At 36.8% G+C, this 24,355-nt stretch overlaps 2 protein-coding genes across 6 annotated transcripts in view; both read left to right on the plus strand.

The window, feature by feature from the left end:
- Nucleotides 1-4,575, plus strand: part of HORMAD1 (HORMA domain containing 1) — a 20,135-nt gene extending 15,560 nt beyond the window's left edge. For 3 of the 4 annotated variants that reach the window (XM_049616354.1, XM_049616351.1, XM_049616353.1), the window contains 2 exons: nucleotides 2,276-2,347; nucleotides 3,919-4,575. In XM_049616354.1, coding sequence (XP_049472311.1) covers nucleotides 2,276-2,347; nucleotides 3,919-3,999 — 153 coding nt within the window. In that variant the 3' untranslated portion in view covers nucleotides 4,000-4,575. Of the gene's footprint in view, nucleotides 1-2,275; nucleotides 2,348-3,528; nucleotides 3,878-3,918 lie in introns of those variants that run through there. The other variant, XM_049616355.1, reaches the window with a different exon arrangement.
- Nucleotides 4,576-5,036: 461 nt separating this feature from the next.
- Nucleotides 5,037-24,355, plus strand: part of GOLPH3L (golgi phosphoprotein 3 like) — a 35,636-nt gene continuing 16,317 nt past the window's right edge. Inside the window, exons 1-3 of one of the 2 annotated variants that reach the window (XM_049616357.1) lie at nucleotides 5,037-5,591; nucleotides 6,043-6,179; nucleotides 7,595-7,789. In XM_049616357.1, coding sequence (XP_049472314.1) covers nucleotides 7,607-7,789 — 183 coding nt within the window. In that variant the 5' untranslated portion in view covers nucleotides 5,037-5,591; nucleotides 6,043-6,179; nucleotides 7,595-7,606. The remainder of the gene's footprint in view (nucleotides 5,592-6,042; nucleotides 6,180-7,594; nucleotides 7,790-24,355) is intronic. The other variant, XM_049616356.1, reaches the window with a different exon arrangement.

Raw genomic sequence — 24,355 nt, forward strand, 5'->3', positions numbered from 1 at the left:
TCTTATGCTTTGGTTCTCTCCCACTCTAACCTCTTTTTTTTTTTTTTTCTTCCCCTCCCCCATGGGTTTCTGTTAAGTTTCTCAGGATCCACATAAGAGTGAAACCATATGGTATCTGTCTTTCTCTGTATGGCTTATTTCACTTAGCATCACACTCTCCAGTTCCATCCACGTTGCTACAAAAGGCCATATTTCATTCTTTCTCATTGCCACGTAGTATTCCATTGTGTATATAAACCACAATTTCTTTATCCATTCATCAGTTGATGTACATTTAGGCTCTTTCCACAATTTGGCTATTGTTGAGAGTGCTGCTATAAACATTGGGGTACAGGTGCCCCTATGCATCAGTACTCCTGTATCCCTTGGGTAAATTCCTAGCAGTGCTACTGCTGGGTCATAGGGTAGGTCTATTTTTAATTTTCTGAGGAACCTCCACACTGCTTTCCAGAGCGGCTGCACCAATTTGCATTCCCACCAACAGTGCAAGAGGATTCCCGTTTCTCCACATCCTCTCCAGCATCTATAGTCTCCTGATTTGTTCATTTTGGCCACTCTGACTGGCGTGAGGTGATATCTGAGTGTGGTTTTGATTTGTATTTCCCTGATAAGGAGCGACGTTGAACATCTTTTCATGTGCCTGTTGGCCATCCGGATGTCTTCTTTAGAGAAGTGTCTATTCATGTTTTCTGCCCATTTCTTCACTGGGTTATTTGTTTTTCGGGTATGGAGTTTGGTGACATTGCTCATGTTTTTGTATATGAACTCTCTGCCAAAGTATTGCTGCTTTTGAGAATCATGACTGCATTATTACTAGAAAAGGGCAAGAAATGAAAATATTTAACTGTATATACATTAAGGAAGCTATATGGAAAAGTACACTTCCCACATCAGAAAATATGCATGTCTGGGGCGCCTGGGTGGCTCAGTCATTTGGGCATCCAACTTCGGCTCAGATCATGATCTCCTGGTTTGTGAGTTCAAGCCCCACGTTGGGCTCTGTGCTGACAGCTCAGAGCCTGGAGTCTGCTTCGGATTCTGTATCTCCCTCTGTCTCTGCCCCTCCCCCACTCATGCTCTGTCTCTCAAAAATGAATAAACGTTAAAAAAGTTTAAAAAAAGAAAAGAAAAGCATGTCCTTTTAGAGAATAGTAATATGACAGCTAACAATTTGTCATCGTCCAATATTCATTTTAAAAACTGCATAGATAGGGGCACCTGGGTGGCTCAGTCAGTTGAGCATTGACTTTTTTTTTTTTTTTAAGGTTTATTTATTTTTGAGAGAGAGAGCACGAGAGGGGAAGGGGCAGAGGGAGGGAGACACAGAATCCGAAGCAGGCTCCAGGCTCTGGGCTCAAACCCACAAAACGTGAGATCATGACCTGAGCCAAAGTCAGATGCTTAACTGACTGAGCCACCCAGGTGCCCCAAGCGTTGACTCTTGATTTTGGCTTGGGTTGTGATCCCAGGGTCACGAGACAGAGCCCTGCATCGGGCTCCATGCTGAGCACTGGAGTCTGCTTAGGATTCAGTCTCTCCCCCTGCCCCTCTCCCTTGCTCACACACTTTCTCTTTCTCTCTCTCAAATAAAAATAAAATAAAAACTGCATAGATAGCATTATTTACAATAGCCAAAGGTGGAAAAAAACTATCTATCAATAGACAAAATGGATAAACAAAATGTAGTATATCCATACAATGGAATATTATTCAGCCATAAAAAGGAATGAAGTACCCATATATGCTTCAACCTGAATAAACCTTGAAAACATGCTAAATGAAAGAAACCAGTGATAAAAGTCCACATATTATTTGATTCTACTCATATGAAAGTCCAGAGTAGGAATTTCTGTAGAGACAGAAGAGAATGTCTCAGAGCTAGTGGGAGAAAGGGGGAATAGGGAAATGATTAGTATACTCTACATTTAAAGAAACCAGGTATCGTATCTTAGTCGGAAATAGGTACACTATGTATAATTTTAAAAAGAAAGAAGAGAAGGAAGGAGGGAACAAACAAACCTCAGTGTTTCTTTTTGGAGTGATGAAGTATTCTAAAATTGACTGCAATGATGGTTGCACAACTCTGAATATAATTAAAATTATTGAACTGTATGCTTTTTAAAATAGATGAACTGTATGTTATCTGAATTATATCTCAGTTATATCTCAGGAAAGCTTTTTTTAAAAACTGCATATAGTTAGTTGCCTCTTGTTTTTCAAGTGTTGGTTATTCTTTGAGAAATAACCAATTGATGATTATTCTGTCTTTGTGGAGGCTAATGGAAATCAACCAGTAAAATCTTCTAAGGAAAATCGGAAGAGAAATCAACTCAAATCTGGGAAAACAGTAAGTTTTATGATAATATACAAGTTGAAAAAAATGGCAAGTATCAAACTATCATTACTATAGATTAAACTTTAAATGCTAAATATGATAATATTCCTGGATATTACCTCAGAGTACTGATATCCAAATCTTGTGTATAAATTGGTTCTAAAAAATGAGGTGATTTAAAATAAGGTGTGCTATGGTTGTTTATTAATTTTTTCCATGTAAATATATACTGATTTCATCAATAATTTGAAATAGTTGGAGGAATCTATAAAATAAAAGTCAGTGTGTCCAGAAAAATATGAATAGAATGAGAAAATTAAATATGAATAAATATGGTAGAATGAGAAAATATAAGAATATTTAGGCCATTTTATTTATGTAGAGCTAACCATTTTATTTATGTAGAGCTACAATTGGGCCAGAAATTTGATCTGAGCTTCCTAGAGATAAAAAATGAAGTAGAAATAAGATAAGTTACCAAATCAACTTGTTCCCTAAAAATATAGCATCTCCCCTCAGTACCTTAGGGGAAAGAAAAATTTTCCTGACCTAAATTTTTTAACAGTTGTTTCATATTTGGGACCTTATTGTGTACCAAGTCAGATCATATGTTTGCCATTTCTGAGATAAATATTTGTATTTTCAACTATAACTTTTAGTATTATTAGTAGGTTAAAATTAGACAACTGAATACATAAGACTGCTTTAAAGGGGTAATCTCAAAAATATTGTTAATAGTATTTTTAATTTACATATCTTAAGAAGGGAATGAAATAACCTGATACTTCATTAATATATTAAGTTGTCTGACTTTTCCCAATGTATTAAGCCTTGATTTTTTTTCAAAATCATTCAATTTGTATCATTAGTGAGGTGGGGTTTTGTTGTTGTTGTTGTTGTTGTTGTTGTTGTTGTTGTTTTCCAGAAAAATCAAAGTTGAGTAACTCAGGGAATACTTTCAGGAATTTCCCTAATTTGTCCTCCTATTCATTCAAGATTATACATTGAATGTCTAATAGCTATCAGGCACTGCTAAGTACCAGGAATACAAAAAAAGAAAACATGATTTAAACCTTACATGGTGCCAAGGTAGAATGTTTCTCTCTCTGCAGCTCATTATTAAATCTTTTTCCCTCTTACCCTCCAAAATATTTTGAGGACATAATGTTAGATCTTTCTGATTTCTCCAATAGCCCTAATGAAGACCTTACATTTTACAAGTGTGTACTTTCAGCAGCCATCAAGAAGATATAAATATATCAGTAATAAAATTTACCCTACTTTATTTATTTGTTTGTTTGTTTATTTATTTATTTTTAAGAAATCTTTACACCCAGTGCGGGGCTCAAACTCACAACCCCAAGATCAAGAGCGGCATGCTCCTTGGACTGAGCCAGCCAGGTGCCCCAATTTTACCCTACTTTTAAACAACTCAGATATACTATCTTAGTAGGAAATAGTTACACTACGTATACTTTTAAAAAGAAAGAAGGCAAGGAAGGAACAAACAAACTTTACAGATGTGAAAAAAATTAAAATTAAAAACATGTAAACTGGAAAGTATCCTTGTTTTCTTTTGACAGGTCCTTCATCACTTTGATACTTCTAGTCAAGAGTCAGTGCCAAAAAGAAGAAAATTTAGTGAACCAAAGGAACATATATGAAAATTAATTCTTCTGCATGTTTGCAAAGTTCTCAACATTTAAACTAAAGGACACTATTACTATTTTAATGTGTATTTGCCCTACCTGTGAAAAATTATATATAGTCTTAAGCAGTTAGTACACTAAAATGAATTTTTACGTGACTATCATATTATCTGAGACAATCCAAGAGAACTTTTGTGTAAAATCAAAAGTACCAATGTCATAATTGATTTTGTTCATTATCTGTTCAATATTGATCTATCTTCCATTTTGATGGATACTGCCTTTAAACGTATGTTAACTTTTAAGTCAATTTTAAAAACAAATAACGTTTATTTTGTTATTAAATTTTGGTAGGAATTTACTTTTTACTTATGTTAAAACTATACCACTTAACTGTTTGTCACTGTCATTAAAACCGTATTCTTCAGTACTTTGAGTACTGAATAGAGTGTATTAACATGGTAATACATAACATACCATTAAAAATTGGTTATCTTTTTAACATTTTTGTACTTGAAGACAAAAATGAGGACTGATTTTTAAGGTCTGGCATTTTTGGCAGCATAAATAAAATATTGTTCAGCATCTAGACTCTTTCATGGCTTCTAATTTTTATTTAGCAGAAGATGTTTAGGCACTAATTCTATGATCATTTTGGTAGATGATACTTTGCAAGAGTTGAGCACACTTCCCAGAATCTTTAAGTGGTCGTATGAAAGATACTGTGCTTTTAGTGAGAAACCTGGGACGTGGTTTCAGCTTTGACCGTTTCCTTTGCCTTAGAAAAGGAAGACTTAAAACTTGGTCTGTTTGCTTCTTGCAGTTTTCAGCAGCCATATTATAAAACATACATTACCCATGGGTTTGCCAGTAACAAGCGCTGATAGAGAAGGTAGGGGTGTATGCTATGGTAGAAATGTACCTATTCCTGTTTAATGTAAACCACATAAACGTACACAAACTGACCCAGATCAGGTTTTTCTGGAACAGGAAAGTTAGGGACAAGCTAATTGTCGAAAACAACCAATTTTAAAATGTTTATTTATTCTTAGCTTTTTTGGATCCCAACACATCTCACCGAATTGTCCTAGAATACACTGCTACAGTTAACACACCTGCTACAGAGGTTGACCAACAAAAACCTTTGTTGATTGGCAGCTGGTGCTAGCTCACTGAACGCTTTGATTGGACGATTTAATGGGGGTGGGGATCTCAGCTCCCTTTCCTCTCTTCTACCAAGGTTACTTCATTGGATTGACCAGCTGTCAGGTTGACCCAAACCTGCCTCCTTTTGGTGGTGTTTGTCGGGATCGCAACACAATAGCCCGAGGAGAGCCTCCCCTCGTAAGCTCCGATTGGCTGGGCTCAACCTTGGCGGTTTCTGATTGGTCCAATGAAGAAACACCAAGGTAGGTTGCCTAGCGATCCTGAGGAAGCTGATGTGTTATTCCTTCTCTGCATCGAAGGATCAGGAAGTTTGTGCTCTCTGCGTGGCTGAGAAGTTTTTCTACCTACTAGGACGGGGGGGAAGAGGGGGAACAGGTGTCCCCCTAAAACAGAGCGCAAGCTGCAACCTGCGTCGGGCCGTAACCCAGGAGTAACGTCAGGTAAGCAACGGAGGATATACATTTCCTAACGTCCAAAAACAGCCTCCAGATTTTTTATTTTCTGAGGAGAGGGAGGTTCTTATTTAGTTAGTTTTTGGCCATTTTTTTTTTTTCAAATAGTGTTTTTAACTTGTAAATGTCGAGGGGGTGTTAGTTCCTCAAAATTCCCCTTAATTTTTTTTTTTTTTCTCTGAAGACCTAAAGTTTTTTTGGATTGGGTTAGGAAATAAACCCTATTCACAGTGCCAAATAAGGCTAATGCCTGTAAGCATTTATTTTATGTTTTATTTTTTCCTCCTCCACTCTTCTTCCCGCCTCCCACCAAGAATTATATTTGAAATATAGCCTTGTATAAACAATCTCTTGTAAGTCACTTCACTTGTATTTCTCTTAAAAATGTTCACATGCATTTCTGAGTATTCATTTTAATCAGTATATATTTATTGAGCAGTTACAACGTTAAAGACATTGTGCTAGTTGCTATGGAGACTATAAAAACCCAAGAAGACAATATCCCTGCCCTCAAGAAGTTTACAGTTGAGAGACAGCCATACCAAAAGAAAGACTATAATAAATACTTTAAAGGATGTAAGTATAAATAAAGTTCTGTGAAAGTACAGCTGAGAGAGAGACCAATTCTGGCCATGGGACATACATGGGTAATGGAGAAGGAGATTCACTTAAGGCTTTACCTGGGTCCTCAATAGACCTTTGAAGAATGGGTAGGTAATAGAGAGGAAGGGAAAAAGGAGAGAACACCAACATGTACAAAGGAGGAGAAGTAGCAGCATGGGACATGTTTGAGAAATGGTTTGTTAACAGTACATAATTGAGAGTAATGTAATGGGAAATATTGCTAGAAGGTAGGATGGGATCCAGTCACAGAGGCTCTTGAATGCATTCTTTTGGTCTTAAAAAAGATATTCTTATGATCTCACGGTCTGTGAGTTCAAGCCCCTTGTTGGGCTCTGTGCTGACAGCTCAGAGCCTGGAGCCTGTTTCAGATTCTGTGTCTCCCTCTCTCTCTGCCCCTCCCCTGTTCACGCTCTGTCTCTCTCTGTCTCAAAAACAAATAAACGTTAAAAAAAAATTAAAAAAATAAATAAATAAAAATAAATGATTTCTGATGAAAAATATTTATTGTATATCATCTTAAAAATGGATGTTTAGATTTATTTAAAATAAAGTACGCTAATTTTAAACTTTATCACAGATGATTTATTGCACTTTCTCTTGAGTGTAGATTTTTAAAACATCTGTGGTATATGGTATAAAAGTGCTTTGTTTTTTTGTTTTTTTGTTTTTTGTAATTGACAAAGAATTTGTTAATCTTTTAATATTCTCTTGCTGGTACTTTTTGTTGGCAGCTGTTTGTGTATTTGCAAGATGGCTAGCTAGGGATAGAGATGAAAGTTTTCTGGCTATATAGAATTACTACAAGTGATCTTCTAAGTATTATTCTGTAGCAGTGATTTCCAAAGGGAGTTCATGAAGTGAGTTATTAAGTTATGGGAAGACAATATGAGAATATATGTTTATATTTAATTTTTCTTATTTTTTAATTTTCTCTTTTGTGTATTATAATGTGCCGTTGAATGCTTATACAAATTATATATAAATTATTATATGCCTTTTGGACCTGGATGCTCCACAATGTTTATGCTGTCCCATAATATTTAACTTGGGGAGGATCCATTTTGTGAAAGGAATTACCATGATGGATATATACTCCTGGGTTATAGACTATGCACGTAAAATTGGCAGACTTAAAAGATAATCATTTCTACCAGTCTTTAAAATCACTGATTTTATTTTTCTGTCAGTGCCTTCTGTGTACTTTGGGAAAGATATGTTAACCTAGTTTTTCTGGTCATTATTCCTTTATTTAAGTTTGTATATATTTCATATTTCTATACATTTGTAGTATGTTAATATGTATGTTTTTGTTTACATAAGCATGCATACAGATATTTTTTTGTCACCGCCCCCCCCCCCCCCTTCAGAAACAGGTGAGAATGACCACTTTAACTCACCGGGCCCGTCGCACTGAAGTAGGCAAGAACTCTGAAAAGAAGGTGGAAAGTGAGGAAGACACTAATCAAGACAAGAGTCCAGACAATGAGGACTCTGGTGACTCTAAGGATATTCGCCTCACCCTTATGGAAGAAGTATTGCTCCTGGGACTAAAAGATAAAGAGGTAATGCAGTTGGGTTTGGTAGCCCGTCTCAAAGACTCCTGAATGTCAGAATGTTTTTAGGAAGCAACCTGACAGAATATTTTCATGAATGCTCAGTTGGCCTTGGAATTGTGCTCTAGCTATCTGAGGGATGGGGGAGTTTGGGGAGGATGAAATCCAGAAGTATAATTACTTGAAATGTAATTTAATTACAAAATTACTCCAAAATTCTGGAAGAGACAAGAGAGAATATAACACAGTGTAAAATTTTGGTACTTGTAGTTCCCCAGCCAGATTGAAGGTGAAATAACTTCCTATTACACTAAGCAGGCCCACACAATGAAGTTGTCTTGAGCTGTGGAGAGGAAAATCTTTTAAACGACAAGGAACATGTATGATTAGCTGTTTTACAAAAATAAACAGTGGGTAGGTTTCTTACAATACAGTAGAAATAATTTTTTAATTCTATTTTCTGGATCTTTAGAAGTTAAATATCAATAACTGATAAGAAATATTTTAATTTAGAAAATGTTTTTAAATTAATTGCAGTTTTCCCTTATTAATAGAACATTTTGTAATAGAATTACTCTTGAGATAACAAGTCTTGTGGTACATATTTGTGGTATATATGTGTTGGCTTTCCTACTAGTACTATACATCATCTTTCATTTATAATTTAACTTTTTTTTTTAATGTTTATTTTTGAGAGAAAGAAAGAGAGCATGTGAGCGAGGAAAGGGCAGAGGGAGAGGGAGACACAGAATCTGAAGGAGGCTCCAGGCTTTGGAGCCCAGTGCAGGGCTTGAACTCGTGAACTGTGAGATCATGACCTGAGCTGAAGTCGGGTGCTTAACCGACTGAGCCACCCACGTGCCTCTGTAATTTAACTTTTTATTGTGTTTCACTTTCTTCTTTAATGAAGAGGTTATGAAGAAATATAAATGTAATATTTTAAACAGTCTACTTCCTTTCCAAGAAAGTCTTTAGTAAATACAATAATAATAAAGGCACATTTATTATTGGCCTCTGTTTGGAAACTTAGCAAGTTAAAGTGTTACTTTACATTAAAAAATACTAAAGTTGGGGGCACCTGGGTGGCTCAGTCGGTTAAGCATCTGACTTCGGCTCAGGTCATGATCTCACAGTCCATGAGTTCGAGCCCCGCATCAGGCTCCGTGCTGACAGCTCAGAGCCTGGAGCCTGCTCCGGATTCTGTGTCTCCCTCTCTCTCTGCCCTCCCCAGCTCATGTTCTGTCTCTCTCTGTCTCAAAAATAAATAAAAACATTAAAAAAGGATTTTTTTTTAAATACTAAAGTTGGGCGTGCCTGGGTGGCTCAGTTGGTTAAGGGTCTGCCTTTGGCTCAGGTTATGATCTCACAGTTCATGAGTTCAAGCCCCACATCAGGTTCTCTATTGTCAGCACAGAGCCTGCTTCAGATCCTCTGTCTTCCTCTCTCTCTGCCCCTGCCCCACTCACTCTCTCTCTCTCTCTCTCAAAAATAAATAATCTTAAAAAAATACGAAATTTTGCTCTGATAATTGTCCTTAGCTAGTAATGAATTGGCTACATACATCTAATAACACGTGTTCTTTTCTGCACCAATTCCTCAATTTAGGATTACCTTTGTTTCTTTTTTCTTTTTTTTAAAGTTTTTATTTATTTTGAGAGAAAGTGTGTGAGCGGGGGAGGAAAAGAGAGAGGAAGAGAGAGAGAATACCAAGCAGGCTGTGCAGTGTGGGGCTCAAATCCACAAACCATAAGATCATGACATGAGCCAAAGTCAGACCCTTAACTATCCGAGCCACCCAGTTGCCCCCATTTTATTTTCTTTACCACTTTTCCTTTCACAATTTTTTGTCATGTCAGATTACCAACTTGAACAAAATTTATAAGACTTGTTATAGCTTGTGTATTGGTAAAACTAATATTAAAGACATCATATATGTACTTGACCAAGACATGGAAAAATCAGAAAATCTTGCCCACAAGTATATTTTCCTGTTTGCTGAGAAAGTTTATGAAGCTCTAGTTTTATAAAAATCAAACAAATGAAAACACAAAATTGACTCTCCAAGAGAACATGAGAGTAGGTCTGAAGATTAGGTGGTATAAATATTGTTTTGAGATGTTTACACAGTGCCTAGGAAACCTTCACTGACTGTAGAAGAGCATTTTAGAACTAAACATCTATTTGGTTATTTTACTTTTGAATAGGAATGATTAATTTCCTGCTGACCTTAGATAGTAGAATTTTTGTTTCTGTTTTGTAGAGAATCTAACTTTGGACTTCTCTTTGTGTGTTTTTAAATGTATAATAGTTAATATAAATTTAAGGAAATAGAGTAAAAAATAAAGGAACTCTGGCAAGATACCATTCAAAGATGAGCATGTAACAATTAACCTTTTGAATTGTTCTCATTTTATTTTGAAAATAGTTGACAAAATATGTTTTTACCTTTCAGTTGGCTTAGGAAGAACAAGAAATGACAAATCCTTAGGTGTAAATAAATAGGAGAGGTCAAACCTTCTGATTTATTAAAGTAGTAGTGTTGTTCCAAAATTCCAGTTATATAACTATCTCTAAAATTATTAGTTGATTTCCAGCACTAATTATTTTCTTCTCAACTCCTAAACTACTCATAGATTTATTTAATCATTATTTAGCATGATTGGGGGTACCCATTATGTGCTTAGCATTGTACAAATACTAAGGTAAATATAAAATAGTATAATATATGGTCCCTGGCTTCAAGAAACTTGAATTCCAGCAGGGGAGACAAGACATTGATACCTTGTAAAACTAAACTAACACAAAGGCACCTGGGTGGCACAGTCAGTAGAGCATAGGATTCTGGAGCTTGGGGTTGTGAGTTCAAGCCCCACGTTGGATGTGGAGATTACTAAAAAATAAAAATAAAATAAAAGCTAAGTAATCCAAAGGTCCATCCACTGCAGAATAGATAAAAATGAATTGTCCATTTATTTAAATGAACATAAATATCTTTTCTATACAGAATTAAAATGAACATTGTTATAAAACATGTATGATTCTCATGTAATGTTCAGTACTGGAAGCCAGACACAAAAGACATACTGTGTGATTTCATGTATATAAAGTTTTTAAAAAACTAAACTATAGTGTTTGGGTTTGTGTATTTAGGTGATTAAAACTGTAAAGAAAAGCACAAAAGGGATTACCATAGTTGTGAGCATAGTGCCTACCTTTCTTTAGGAAGTGTGGGAAGTGGGGGGGTAGGTATTAGTGGTTAGAAAAGAACACGAGCTTTCTGGGTACTAACAGTTTCCTGTTTCTGTACTTGCAAAAAGTTTCATGGATTTTTCACTTAGAAATAAGTCATTGAGCTTTTTTCACTTTTGTTTCATGCACTCTTCTGTGTGTGTCTTATATTTCACAATTCAAAAGATTTTTAGAGAAGTAAACAACAGTAAAAATCCCAAGTTTTCCATGTTAGAATGGTAAAAAAGCCAAGAGAGTTGGAAGGAAGAGAGATCATCATGGGGAAAGAATAGGAGGTAGTAAAACAAGCTGGACCTTTAAGAAAGGTAGGACTAATGTAACTGGAGTGAAGGAAACATATTCTGGATAAGGGAACCTGCAAGTATGAGCTTGATAAGTTTGGGAGATAAGTAACCACTATGACTGAAGTAGGTGGCATTCTTGGAGAACAAGGAGAGTCAAAATTGGCAAATTAGATTCAGACTATAGAGTGTGGCAGATTTTTGAATGCCAGGTAGAGACTTTTAGACTCTTTATTTATTTTTATTTTAATTCCAGTGTCATTACATACAGTTTTATATTTAGGAGTATAATATAGTGATTCAACAATTCTGTGCATTACTCAGTGCTCATCACGATAAGTGTACTGTTTATCCCTTTGACCTAATTTCACCCATCTCCCCAGCTACCTCGCCTCTGGTAACCATCAGTTCGTTCTCTATAGTTATAGATTCTTTCCTTTAAGTAATGCGATCAGCCGAATGAAAAGAGTAAAGCCCATTTCATTTTTGTGTACAAATTAATGACTTAGTGATATTTTTACTCTATGTTCTTTGTGAGTATATGTTTTGATATGTATATAATTTCTTGTTTTTGCATGGCTTTAGGTTTGTGGCCATGCAAACCTAGGTTTGTTGTAAAAAAACAAACAAACAAACAAACAAACAAAACCACCTTCTAAGTGTTAAACTTTGTATTCCAAAGTCCCAAAGTTAAATTTTGCTGAAGATTTCCATAGGATTCTTTGTTTATAACCCAATACTCTGCAGGGACAATAGTCCCTACTTTTGAGATCATTTATAGTCTAGTGGGATGAGAGTGGCTGGAGAGGCTGGAAGGGGGATAGGGAAAGTCAGCAGACCATTGCAGTGCATGTGATATATGTGTGACTGTGTTGTGGGGACTGAGGGAACAAAGAGGAAAGAAACCCAACCCAAGTGGGTGGTAGAGAGTGCTAGTGGGATAGGGGAGGAAAGAGATACTGGGAAAGACTTCTGGGAGGTGATAACTCTTAACCTGAATTCTGAAGATGAGCAAGAGTTAGTTTGTGAAGAGAAACAAGTTCTAGGGGGAAAAAAATCAGCTGAATGCTTGTGATAGTTTCAGTGATTTGCAACTGGAATCACAACAGATATTTAAAAACATCTCATCTCCTTTAAATGAACTCAGTTGTTTTGAAAGTCAACTACCAAAACTTAGCTGGGCATTCAGTTCTGTATTTTATTGTTTAACCTTTCTAAAATTGTGAAATACAGCGTATCTAGAAAAGTATATAAAACACATATCGTGGGGTCATCCTCTTGTACCCTTCCCTGATCACATGCTACTGCACTTCCTGCTACTCTGAACATGTATATATATCCTTAAACAATGTATTTTAGTTTTGCATGTTTTTAAACTGTATGTTATTCGATTACGCTGTTACGTATCTATCGATTATACTGTTACGTATTCTTTTGCTCAATATGATGTTTGAGATTCATCCCATGTTGTTGCATATCATTTAATTTAATTCAGTTCATTGGAATATAGTATTTCAGTTATATCAGTATACCACTATTCATTCATTCTCGTGGTTAACAGACATTCAGGAGTCCATTATAGACAGTGCTGATAAGAATATTCTTGTATTTATCAGTTATGTTCTTTCAAACAATGCCACTATTCATATATATAGAAAAATTATAAATCAGGGGTATCTGGGTGGTTCAGTCAGTTAAGCGTATGACTCTTGATTTTGGCTCAGGTCATGACCTCACTCACGGTTCGTGAATTCAAGCCCAGTGTGAGGCTCTGCGCTGACAGATTTTTAAATTAAAAAAAAAAAAAAAGATTCTCTCTCTCTTTTCCTCTGCTCCCTCCCACACTCTCACTCTTTCTCTCTCTCTAAAGAAAAAAAAAGAAAGGAAAAGTTGCTGGGTCCTAAAATATTTTATTAAAATCAAAAGTTTAAAAGTCTCATTTAGGTCACTGCCTGGTCTTTTAGTTTCCTGATTGCACAAAATGAACAATAAATCCCTTGTCAGTAGTTTTTGCCATTGTAAATAGAGCAAGTGTATCAGAAAGACTTGTTTGTCAGGTTTTGTGGTTTTTTATTAACATAGGCTGTTAAAAAAAAAAAAAAGAACCGTTTTGTTTTTTTTATTATATCCATTCATATAACCCCCCAAATTTACTATTGGTACAAAAAGAAGAAAAATGGAAGACCAAAGTCCTATTTTAACAGTAGGAAATATAGTTTAAGCTATTTAATTGAGAGGCCTGCCTCTCCATATACCCCCAACCCCTAACTGCACACTGTTCTCTTTCAAAATATCTGGCATGGATATTAAGATAAAAACCACCTACTTATATTTGGACCTTTGGCTGTAGCCACTGAACCTATACATTTGATGTGAGCCAGTCCATGTGTTTGTGTCCTTTTTTTGTGTGTTTATACAACTTAAGAGTCTTCAAAACAATTTGCACTTTCTCATGCTTGATCCTGCAAGGCAAACATCATCTTATCTTTATGAAAGCAAAGTCAGATGGTTAATTGGCCAAGAAGTGATGGAATTTATGTTCAAACTGACTCCAAGGGGCGCCTGGGTGGCTCAGTCGGTTGAGCGTCCGGCTTCGGCTCAGGTCACGATCTCGTGGTCCGTGAGTTTGAGCCCCGCGTCGGGCTCTGTGCTGATGGCTCAGAGCCTGGAGCCTGTTTCGGATTCTTTGTCTCCCTCTCTCTCTGCCCCTCCCCTGTTCATGCTCTGTCTCTGTCTCAAAAATAAACGTTAAAAAAAATAAAATAAAATAAAATAAAAAAATAAAACTGACTCCAAGTACAGTTTAAGAAGGGGCATGCTTGCAAAACACGTATCACATATTTTTCTGTATTTCTTGACGAACAAAGAAAATTGTTCAGGATTGTTAATGCTTAGTGGAAAACCAAATATTTCATCTCCTAAAATAGTTTTATATGGAGTTTATACCTCCTATAGAGATAAAAGATTATTATGTTCTGCAGTAATTTTTGGCACAAGTTATTTTTCTCAAGCTTTATCCCTGGTTTTCTTATTCCAATATGTAATACCCTAGCAAAGCCCACTGTGTTTTGTTTTGTTTTAGCAAAGCGCACTCTTGAAGACTTTGGGATCCCATAAAAATATTAAGTTGACATCAATAATGGCAGAATAAGAGAAAGTACCATTTAGCAATTCTCAATTATACAATTTTATCTTAGTTTCATCCTACTACCTCACATTTTAAGGAGGAAATATGAAAGTCCTACACATTTTTTCTCTTTTGTTTCTTCTGTCAAACAAGATACCCTGGTCATAAGAAACAATAAGTCCAGGGGTGTCTGGGTGACTCAGTCGGGTAAGCATCTGACTCTTGATTTCCACTTGGGTCATGATCTCACGGTTGGTGGGTTCGAGTCCCGCATCGGGCTATGTGCTGAGAGCCGGAGCATGCTCCGGATTCTTTCTCCCTCTCTCTCTGCCCCTCCCCTGTTCATGCTCTCTCTCTCTCCCCAAATAAATAAACTTAAAAAAAAAAAAGTAAACATATAAGAAACAATAAGTCCAATAAGAAGTTTCAATAATCCAATTTACAAAATGAAAAATGTTTAGAGGCAGTAAATGAGGGGTGCCTGAGTGGGTCAGTCAGTTAAGCATCTGACTCTTGATTTCGGCTCAGGTCATGATCTTAGAGTTCATGAATTCGAGCCCCACATCAGGGATTCTTGGGATTCTCTCTCCCTCTCTGCCCTTCCGCTCCTCCCGCACTTTCTCACTCTCAAAATAAATAAGCTTTAAAAGAGGCAATAAATGATATTTATTATAACCATATCTTCAGAAAGTCTAGTGTGTAAATAAATAGGCATTATATTTTTCTTCTCAGTTCACAATGACAGCCATAGATTAGATCCCATGTCATACATTTTTCTTATGGAAGGAAGAGGAGACTATTATACTAAAAAGATACAAATGAGTAGGTAGGGTTCTTTTTCTTTAATTTTATTTTTTTAGGTTTATTTCTTTTTGAGAGTGCACGCACGCGTGCACGAGCAGGGGAGGAGCAGAGAGAGAAGAGAAAGAGGATCCCCAAGCAAGCTCCACGCTATCAGTGTGGAGCCTGACTCGGGGCTTGGACTCCCGAACAGTGAGATCATGATCTGAGTTGAAATCAAGAGTCAGGACACTTGCGGGGGGTGGGGGGAGAAGAAAGAAAAAAAAAAGAGTCAGGACATCTTAACCAACTGTGCCGGCCAGGCACCCCTTTCTTTAACTTTAAAGCTAAGACCAAATGAATACACAAGCTTCTTTTAGATTTTTGTGCAGGAGTATGTTGTATTAAGTTTGCTAGGGCTGCCATAACAAAATACCACAGACTGGGTGGCTTAAACAACAGAATTTTTTTCCCCCATAGTTCTGGATGCTTGAAGTCCAAGATTTGGTTTCTCCTGAGGCCTCTTTACTTGGCTTACAGATGGCCGTCTTCTCACTATGTCCTTATATGGTTGTTCTTCTGTACATGCATCCCTAGTGTCTCTGTGTCCAAATTTCTTCTTCTTATAAAGACCAGTCAGATTGGAGTAGGGCCTCCTTAAAAGCTTTATTTACTTAATCACCTCTTTCAAGGCACTATCTCCAAATACAGTCACATTCTGAGGTACTGGGGATTAGGGTTTCAACATATGGATTCTGGGGAGACACAGTTAACCCCATAACAGTGATTTAGAAGAGTTGAGAGGAAGTGGGAAGGTTTTAGAGATAATTTTGTAATATTTACTTATATCCACCTGGAGTGCAGTTCAACCTCAGGAAGTGTCATTAAAACTGTATAATGATGTGATGTTTCCTTCAGTTCAAGTCAGGCACCATTTATTGAGCACCTGCTCTGTCCAAGCTGCTGAATAAAGTAAGGAAACAGAAATAATTAAGATGTGTTTATCTTTCATCAAGAAGCATTTGAATCTGAAATGGGAGAAAAGATATGTATACAATAACTGTACTACTAGATACAGTATGTAAGTGCTGTAAGAAAGGTACAAAAAGTGCTATAAGAACATGGAAGAGAAAGACAAAAATCGTGGAAGAGGTGGAAATTCCTTGGAGGTTACTCGTTACTTTCTGTGTTTGCTCTCTCCTATTCACAGTTGTCCAGAAGGTTTAAGGTGGGAATGGCAAATAGAAAAAACTACTGAGGGGGCCTGGGTGGCTCAGTCAGTAGAGCTTCTGACTCTCGATCCCAGAGTTGTGAGTTCAAGCCCCACATTGGGAATGGAGCGTACTTAATAGACAGAGAGAGACTGAATAAAGTGTCTTCAGGTTTTCATGTGTTCATTGGTGGATTGTGCTCACCCTTCTTTATGGTATTATTGACTTCTTTTAAAAATCGGTCTAAGAGGGGGTGCCTGGGGGGCTCAGTCAGTTGAGCGTCCAACTTCAGACTTCAGCTGGGGTCATGATCTCACCTTTTGTGGGTTCAAGCCCCGCGTTGGGCTCTGTGCTGACAGCTCCGAGACTGGAGCCTGCTTCAGATTCTGTGTCTCCCTCTCTCTCTGCCCCCGCCACCCCACCCTGCTCACATTCTGTCTGCCTCTCTCTCAAAAATAAATAAAACATTAAAAAAATTTTTTTAATTTAAATAAATAAATATCGGTCTAAGATTAAAAAAAATCTTTATTATTTTAAAAGTAAAATATGTTTATACTAAGAAATTGAGATAAAAGTCTACATGAGAGAACTTAGTGATAGGGCTGTGAAATATGGGGATATATGCATTTGTCAAAACAAACTGAACATCTGTGCATCTCATTCTATATAAATTATACCTCAATTTTTTATAAAAACTTTAAAAAAAATTTTTTTAACATTCATATGTTTTTGAGAGACAGAACGTGAGTGGGGGAGGGGCAGAGAGAGAGGGAGACACAGAATCAGAAGCAGGCTCCAGGCTCTGAGCTGTCAGCATGGAGCCTGATGTGGGACTCGAATTCACGAACCGTGAGATCATGACCTGAGCTGAAGTTGGATGCTTAACCGACTGAGCCACCCAGGTGCCCCTATAAAAAGTTTAAAGAAGAGAATAAAATTCACCCATAATCTCACCCCTGAAAAGTAATTGCTATTAAAATATTTATAGAAAAATCCTTATAGACTTTTCTAGGTACCTCTTAATAATCTTTCTTAGAAAGCAGTCTTGTAGGAGATACCTCTTATAATAAAGAAATGTTTGAAGTTCAATAATTCCTTCAGTTTCACTTCATTTTCTCTTTCTTATGTTAAATTTAAGTAAAATTATATTTATTACGTTTTACTTTTAAAATAGCATAAGTAGAATGAATGATTTATTCCATTTTTTAAAAAAGTGATAAGTGTGATGTTACTTGAATTTACATAAAAGGGAAATTAAAGTTAAACTGAATCTTGCTTTTGTTCATCACAAAATATTATTTACTAAAAGGCCCACTAAAGATAAAAAAAAAAAAAGATCTTATGAAAAACATAAAGCTATGTATGTGTGGACCTTGTTTGGCTGTTGATTGAAACAAACCAGCTATATAAAAATATGTATTGGGGCGCCTGGGTGGCTCAGTTGGTTTAGCGCCTGACTTCAGCTCAGGTCATGACCTCGCAGTCTGTGAGTTCAAGCCCCGCATCGGGCTCTGTGCTGACAGCTCAGAGCCTGGAGCCTCCTTCAGACGCTGTGTCTCCCTCTCTCTCTGCCCCCACCCCTACACACACACACACACACACACACACACACACACACACACACACTCATTCTCTCTCTCAAAAATAAACAGTAAAAAAATATGTATTAAACAATTGATGGAATTTGAAGGCTAACTGAATATTTGATAAAATTAAGGAATTCTTGTTAATTTTTAGGTATGATATTAGTATTACAGTTTTTTTTAAAAACCTGCATGTCTTGGGGAGAGTATGGTGATTTTTATAGATGATATGTTACAATGACTGGGATTTGTACTGAAATAATCTGGGGAGCAGGGACATGTATAGATGAGAGATGTGTATATATTGATAGCTGTTGAAGCTAGGTCATGGGTACATAGAGGTTCATAATCTCTCTCTTTGGTGTGTGTTTGAGAATGTTAAGCCAAAGATGTTAAAAAGAAAAAAACAAGACATTTTCTTAACCACATGATTCCATTTTACACCATATCCTATTGACTCCCTGTTATGAAAGGTGATGAGATTACAAACTGTGTGGCTCACAGTTTGTTCTACCTCTATTCCCCAGTATTTTGTGACAATTTATAATATATACATTCTGTCATTTCATAATTCATACAAAGCTGTTCTGTGAAGGATAGCCCCAAAATTGAAGTTGGGGAAGAAGCATATGGGGAAATTAGTGGTTATGAGAGAAGAAATGTGTATTGTGTGTTTAAAGAAAAATCTGGTTTTACATAAGCCCAAGAGATAATAGGATGATGAAATTTATGCATCATATTAATTTTTTAAGATTTTTTTTCTTTCCAATTTTTCTGAAATATATATACACTGCTTTTTAATCAGGGAGAAAAAGCTGTTTGAAAACACAAGGTGTATCTACATTTACCTAGTTTTGTTCTTCTGAGGTTTGAACATACTATACTTACCTTTAAGTGTTTTTAAATCTATTTTAAATTATTTGAGAGTTGTGTGTGGGGCACCTGGGTGGCTCAGTTGGTGAAGCATCTGACTTCGGCTCAGGTCATGATCTCACAGTTTGTGGGTTCCAGCCCCGCATCCGGCTCTGTGCTATCAGCTTAGAGCCTGGAGCCTACTTCAGATTTTGTGTCTCTCTCTCTCTCTCTCTCTCTCTCTCTCTGCCCCTCGCCCGCTCATGCTCTGTCTCTCTCTGTCTCAAAAATAAATAAAACATAAAAAAAATTTTTTTTAATTAAAAAAAAAGAGTTGTGGGGGAATGGATTTAGGGCCACATACATGTTTTCAGATTTTTACTCCCCTTAACTATCTGTTTTCTTCTTTTCTCTTTGGATACTGTGTAGCAGTGAAAATTCCTTTTTCTCATAAATAACAGATTGTGGGAAAAGAAAATCATAGAGATTTCTGCTTTTGGTGCTACAATCACTTTTAAGTTTTTTAGAGTAAGAAATTAAGGATATTCGGGGCGCCTGGGTGGCTCAGTCGGTTGAGCGTCCGACTTTGGCTCAGATCATGATCTCACGGTTTGTGAGTTCAAGCCTCATGTCAGGCTCTGTGCTGACAGCTCAAAGCCTGGAGCCTGCTTCGGATTCTGTCTCATTCTCTCTCTGCCCCTCCCCTGCTTGTGCTCTGTCTCTCAAAAATAAATAAATGTTAAAAAAAATTAAACAAACAAAAAAAGAAATGAAGGATATTTTTCTTGGCCAGAATGTGATTTAAACCTTATGAAGGAATATTCAGAGATGACCAGTTGCTTTCCTTTATTTTGAATTTCTCTTTCACTGACAAGGCATTATCATGTTTCCTTTTTAATTTTCTGAACTTTTGACGATGATTTTATTTTAAGGAAAAAAAAAACTTCAACTGAAGTTGAGAAAATTTATAACCTGATCATTATGACTAGCTTTGCATCTTTCACCCAACTTCCTTTTTTTTTAATATGAAATTTATTGTCAAATTGGTTTCCATACAACACCCAGTGCTCATCCCAACAGGTGCCCTCCTCAATGCCCATCACCTACTTTCCCCTCCCTCCCACCCTCCTCACCCAACTCCCTGAATAAGCCTGAAAGGACATCATCTTCATGAAGCTGATCGAGAAATTTTGTTCATTTGTCTGGGTTAATAGTCCAGCCTCTCAGTAATGCTGAAGTCATGTGTTAAACCAGAATAACATCCAGGTCACAGTTCCTCGTTCCCCCTTATGATTAAGCAGAGTTAGGTTTTAATGCTTAATCTCTTTTATGAAATATTTCTATTGGCAGGGGCTCCTGGGGGTTCAGTTGGTTAAGCGTTCCATTCTTGATTTTGGCTAAGGTCCATGATTTCAGGGTTGTGGAATCGAGCCCCTACATTGGGCCTCCTTGCTGATAGCTTGGGGCCTGCTTTGGATTCTCTCTCTCCCTCTCTCTCTCTGTGCCTCTCCCCCATGATGTGAGTTCTCTCTCTCAAAATAAATATTAAAAAAAAAAAAAAGGGAAGAAAGAAAAACAGCACATTAACTCTTTTTAAGGTAATTTTTTAAAGGAAAAAACTAGTTTTGCTTGTATAATTTTCATTTTTGATAATTCTTTTTTTTTTTCTGGTAATTCTTGACATCCCGATCCAGAGATTATTATACAGACACTGAGCATATAGAAAAGATTTCAAGAAAGCATAGTAAGATTCCTTCTCTTATGGAAGGTTGAAGCAGTTTTAATGTTGAATCTTCAGATTTGGTGGAAAGGAAGATTTTTTTCTGATATTTTTCCTAATAAACATATTTGCTCAGTGTAGGTAACTTGGAAAAAATTACAAAACCATTTTTTAATGTTTATTGATTTATTTTTGAGAGAGATGGAGAGCATAAGCAGGGGAGGGGCAGAGGCAGAGAGAATCTGAATCAGGCTTCAGGCTCCGAGCTGTCAGTGCAGAGCCGGATATGGGGCTTGAACTTATAAACTGTAAGATCATGACCTGAGCCAAAGTTAGATGCTCAGCTGACTGAGCCACCCAGATGCCCCACAAAACCATTTTTTAAGGCAGGCTCATTCTTTTAAAGTAAGGTATTTTGTGTAATTGTGATAATTTTGAATACACAATTATGTATTTGGCTGTTTTTGATTAAACTTTTCATAGGAATTTTCTAACATTTTAAAAAACTCCTTGTAAGCATAGTTTTTAATGATGCTTTAAGTTTCTTTGTTTTCTGTCCTCTTTTTACCCCAAGCAGACAACTTTAAAATCTTTAACCTTCGAGTTGTTTTAAGGTGTGTCTTTAAGGAAGTTTGGATAAAAAATACTAGACCAGGTGGAAAAGCATAAAATGTTGACTGTCTGAATTTATGGAAGCTCAATGCCCTACCTTTTATAAGAATAAAGTAACATTATCAAAAATGTAAATATGTACAATCTTTGACCCCAAAACTTCCTATAGGCATTTATTCAACAGAAACACCAACAATGAATATTTCTTTATAGCATTTTTGTGTGTGTCTGTGATGACAAAAAACTGTAAGCAAATGTACACCAGTAAGGGCTTGGATAGATAAATTATAGTACATCTAAAGTGCACTGCTAGGTAGCCATTACAGTGAATGAGGTAAATCTATATTAATTCATGTGAGAAGATAGCCAAAATAATGGGTGAGTGAAAAAGTTGCCACTCAGTGTGATCTCATTTCTGTAAATAATACTAAGATAGAATAGGCATATAAAATCTAGAAAATATGCACTAGACTATTAACCCCTCCAGATAAACTTCTATTTTTAAATACCACGTTTTTTTCTTTTTTTCTTTCTTTCTTTCTTTTTTTTTTTTTTTTTGTTTTGTTTATTTATTTTTGAGACAGAGACAGAGCATGAGCAGGGAAGGGGCAGAGAGAGAGGGAGACACAGAATCTGAAGCAGGCTCCAGGCTCTGAGCTGTCAGCACAGAGCCTAATGTGTGATCTACGAACTATAAGATAATGACCCAAGCGAAGTCAGATGCTTAACCGACTGAGCCACGCAGGCACCCCTGTAAATTACACATTTCTATAATGTGATCTCTTTTCCTGTCTTTTCTTTTCTTTTCTCTTATACGATCATTTATTATGTTTATAGATGTTATTATAGATGGTTTGAGAATTCACCAGTTCAGCTAGATAGATTTATTTGGGGGAATATGGACCTTAGATTTATAATTATTTTTTAAAACTCTGCGTATTTTTAAGCTTTTTTTCTATTATATATGACTCGATAAAAAGAAAGTTTAAAAAAACTCATTTGAGGAGTTTTACATTAGATCCTTGGATGGGAATGATATTCAGAAACATAGTGTCTACATCCTGCTGTTCATTGTTTCTTTATTTACAGTTCTCACAGTTCTTTTTTTTTTTTTTTAATTTTTTTTTTTCAACGTTTTTTATTTATTTTTGGGACAGAGAGAGACAGAGCATGAACAGGGGAGGGGCAGAGAGAGAGGGAGACACAGAATCGGAAACAGGCTCCAGGCTCCGAGCCATCAGCCCAGAGCCTGACGCGGGGCTCGAACTCACGGACCGCGAGATCGTGACCTGGCTGAAGTCGGACGCTTAACCGACTGCGCCACCCAGGCGCCCCCTCACTTACAGTTCTGATGACAATCTGGCATCACTGTTCCTGAAACAGAAGTTATATGGTCAGGAAGAAATGAGAAAACAAACAAATTAGTTTCCTCTAATTGCTTTAATACTGGCTGATGTGTTTGCACACCTGTTGAGATTTATAAAATCACCAAGATTATATGAAAGTTATGCTTAAGTAAATTATGTGTTCTAAAGCAAGTTGCAGTTTAACCTTAAATCCTTAAAAAAGCCTACTCCCTCCTTAAAGAGGAGTTATAAATTATGACTCTTTTGGAGTAGCCAGATGCAGGTAATAGATGGAACTAACTCCAGCTTTGAATCTAAGATCAGGCCCTCAGGAAATGCGAGTCCGTCTAAGGGTGTTTATGGTTCAAACTGAGCTTTTGCCAGGTTAACATATTTACTTTCTTTTTTGTCTTGTTTTTTGTGTTCTGTTTTGTTTTGGGTTGTTTTTTGTTTTTGTTTAAGGTTAACATATTTACTTTCAATCCTAAATTTATGCTGTCAAGAAACATTTATTGAGAAATACTGTGTATCAGTCAGATACTCTCTCCTTAAGGAATTTATAGTCTACCGAGGACAATTGATTACAATGTGATAAAACAAATGATAAGGGAGAAGTATATTTAGGCACACCCAGGTGGGGAACCTAACCTAGAGGGTGGAGTTGAAGGAAAGACATGGTTAGAGAAGGTACATGGAAGATGTGATTCCTGGAAGCCATCCTTAAGAACAAGGAGGAGTTGGGGGAAGAAGTATATTGGTTCTTCTGGACAGAGAGAACAATGTGTACAAAGGCTAGTAGGCAAAAATGATACATTAAGAGTACTTGAGATAGCTCTGGGGGCTCAGATAGTTCTGGGGGGGAGCTCAGATAGTTCTAGAGGGGGGCTCAGATAGCTCTGGGGGGCTCAGATAGTTCTGGCTCTGTTGGAGGAGCATCCAACTCAGTCTCACGGTTGTGAGTTTGAGCCCCGTGTTGGGTGCAGAGATTACTAAAAAAGATAAACCAACTTAAAATAGTTCTGGAAAGTTAAGCCCTAGTGTTCAAGGAGAAGGGGTCAGAGAGAGACCAGTGAGCATTTTCTTAGCTTGAGTGCTATCCTAAGGAATTTGGACTGGAGGAGCATTTGAAATATTTTTAATCAAACTTAAAATCCCAGAGGTGATCAATAAACAGATGAGAAAACCAGATTGCCCTAGGACAAATTACCAAATCAGTCCTGACATCCAGGAATTGGGTAGTCAGGAATAAACTGCAGTGTTGAAATAAAACGGGGAAGCTAGGTTTAAATATGATCCCGGTTGGCGGCACCTAGCTGGCTCAGTCAGTGAAGCAAGTGACTTTTGATCTCAGGGTTGTGAGTTTGAACCCCACACTGGGTATAAAGATTACTTAAAAATAAGATCTTTTGGGGTGCCTGGGTGGCTCAGCGTCTGAGGCATCCTATTCTTGGTTTTGGCTCAGGTCATGATCTTACCATTTGTGAGTTTGAGCCCTGCCAATGTGTATCCTGCTTGGGATTCTCTCTCTCTCTGCCCCTCCTCTGCATGTCCTCTCTCTCAAAATAAATAAATAAGCTTTAAAAATATATATACAATAAAATCTTTTTTAAAAAATAAAATAAATGTGGTCCCAGTTGTGTGGCAGTCCTCCAGTCCCCCCCTCCCTATGCCTGATTCTCAGCAGAAGCAAATATAGCTCTTCCTCTCTGAAAGAAGACATCTTTAATTTAGGCCTCCAGGATCTCATAGATTCACACCAAAAAAAAATTGAATATGAGCCACTTCTTAATCAAATGCCAAATGTACAAAGAAGC

The sequence above is a fragment of the Panthera uncia genome, assembly GCF_023721935.1.
Source record: "Panthera uncia isolate 11264 chromosome C1 unlocalized genomic scaffold, Puncia_PCG_1.0 HiC_scaffold_4, whole genome shotgun sequence".
In the NCBI taxonomy this organism is placed as follows: domain Eukaryota; kingdom Metazoa; phylum Chordata; class Mammalia; order Carnivora; family Felidae; genus Panthera; species Panthera uncia.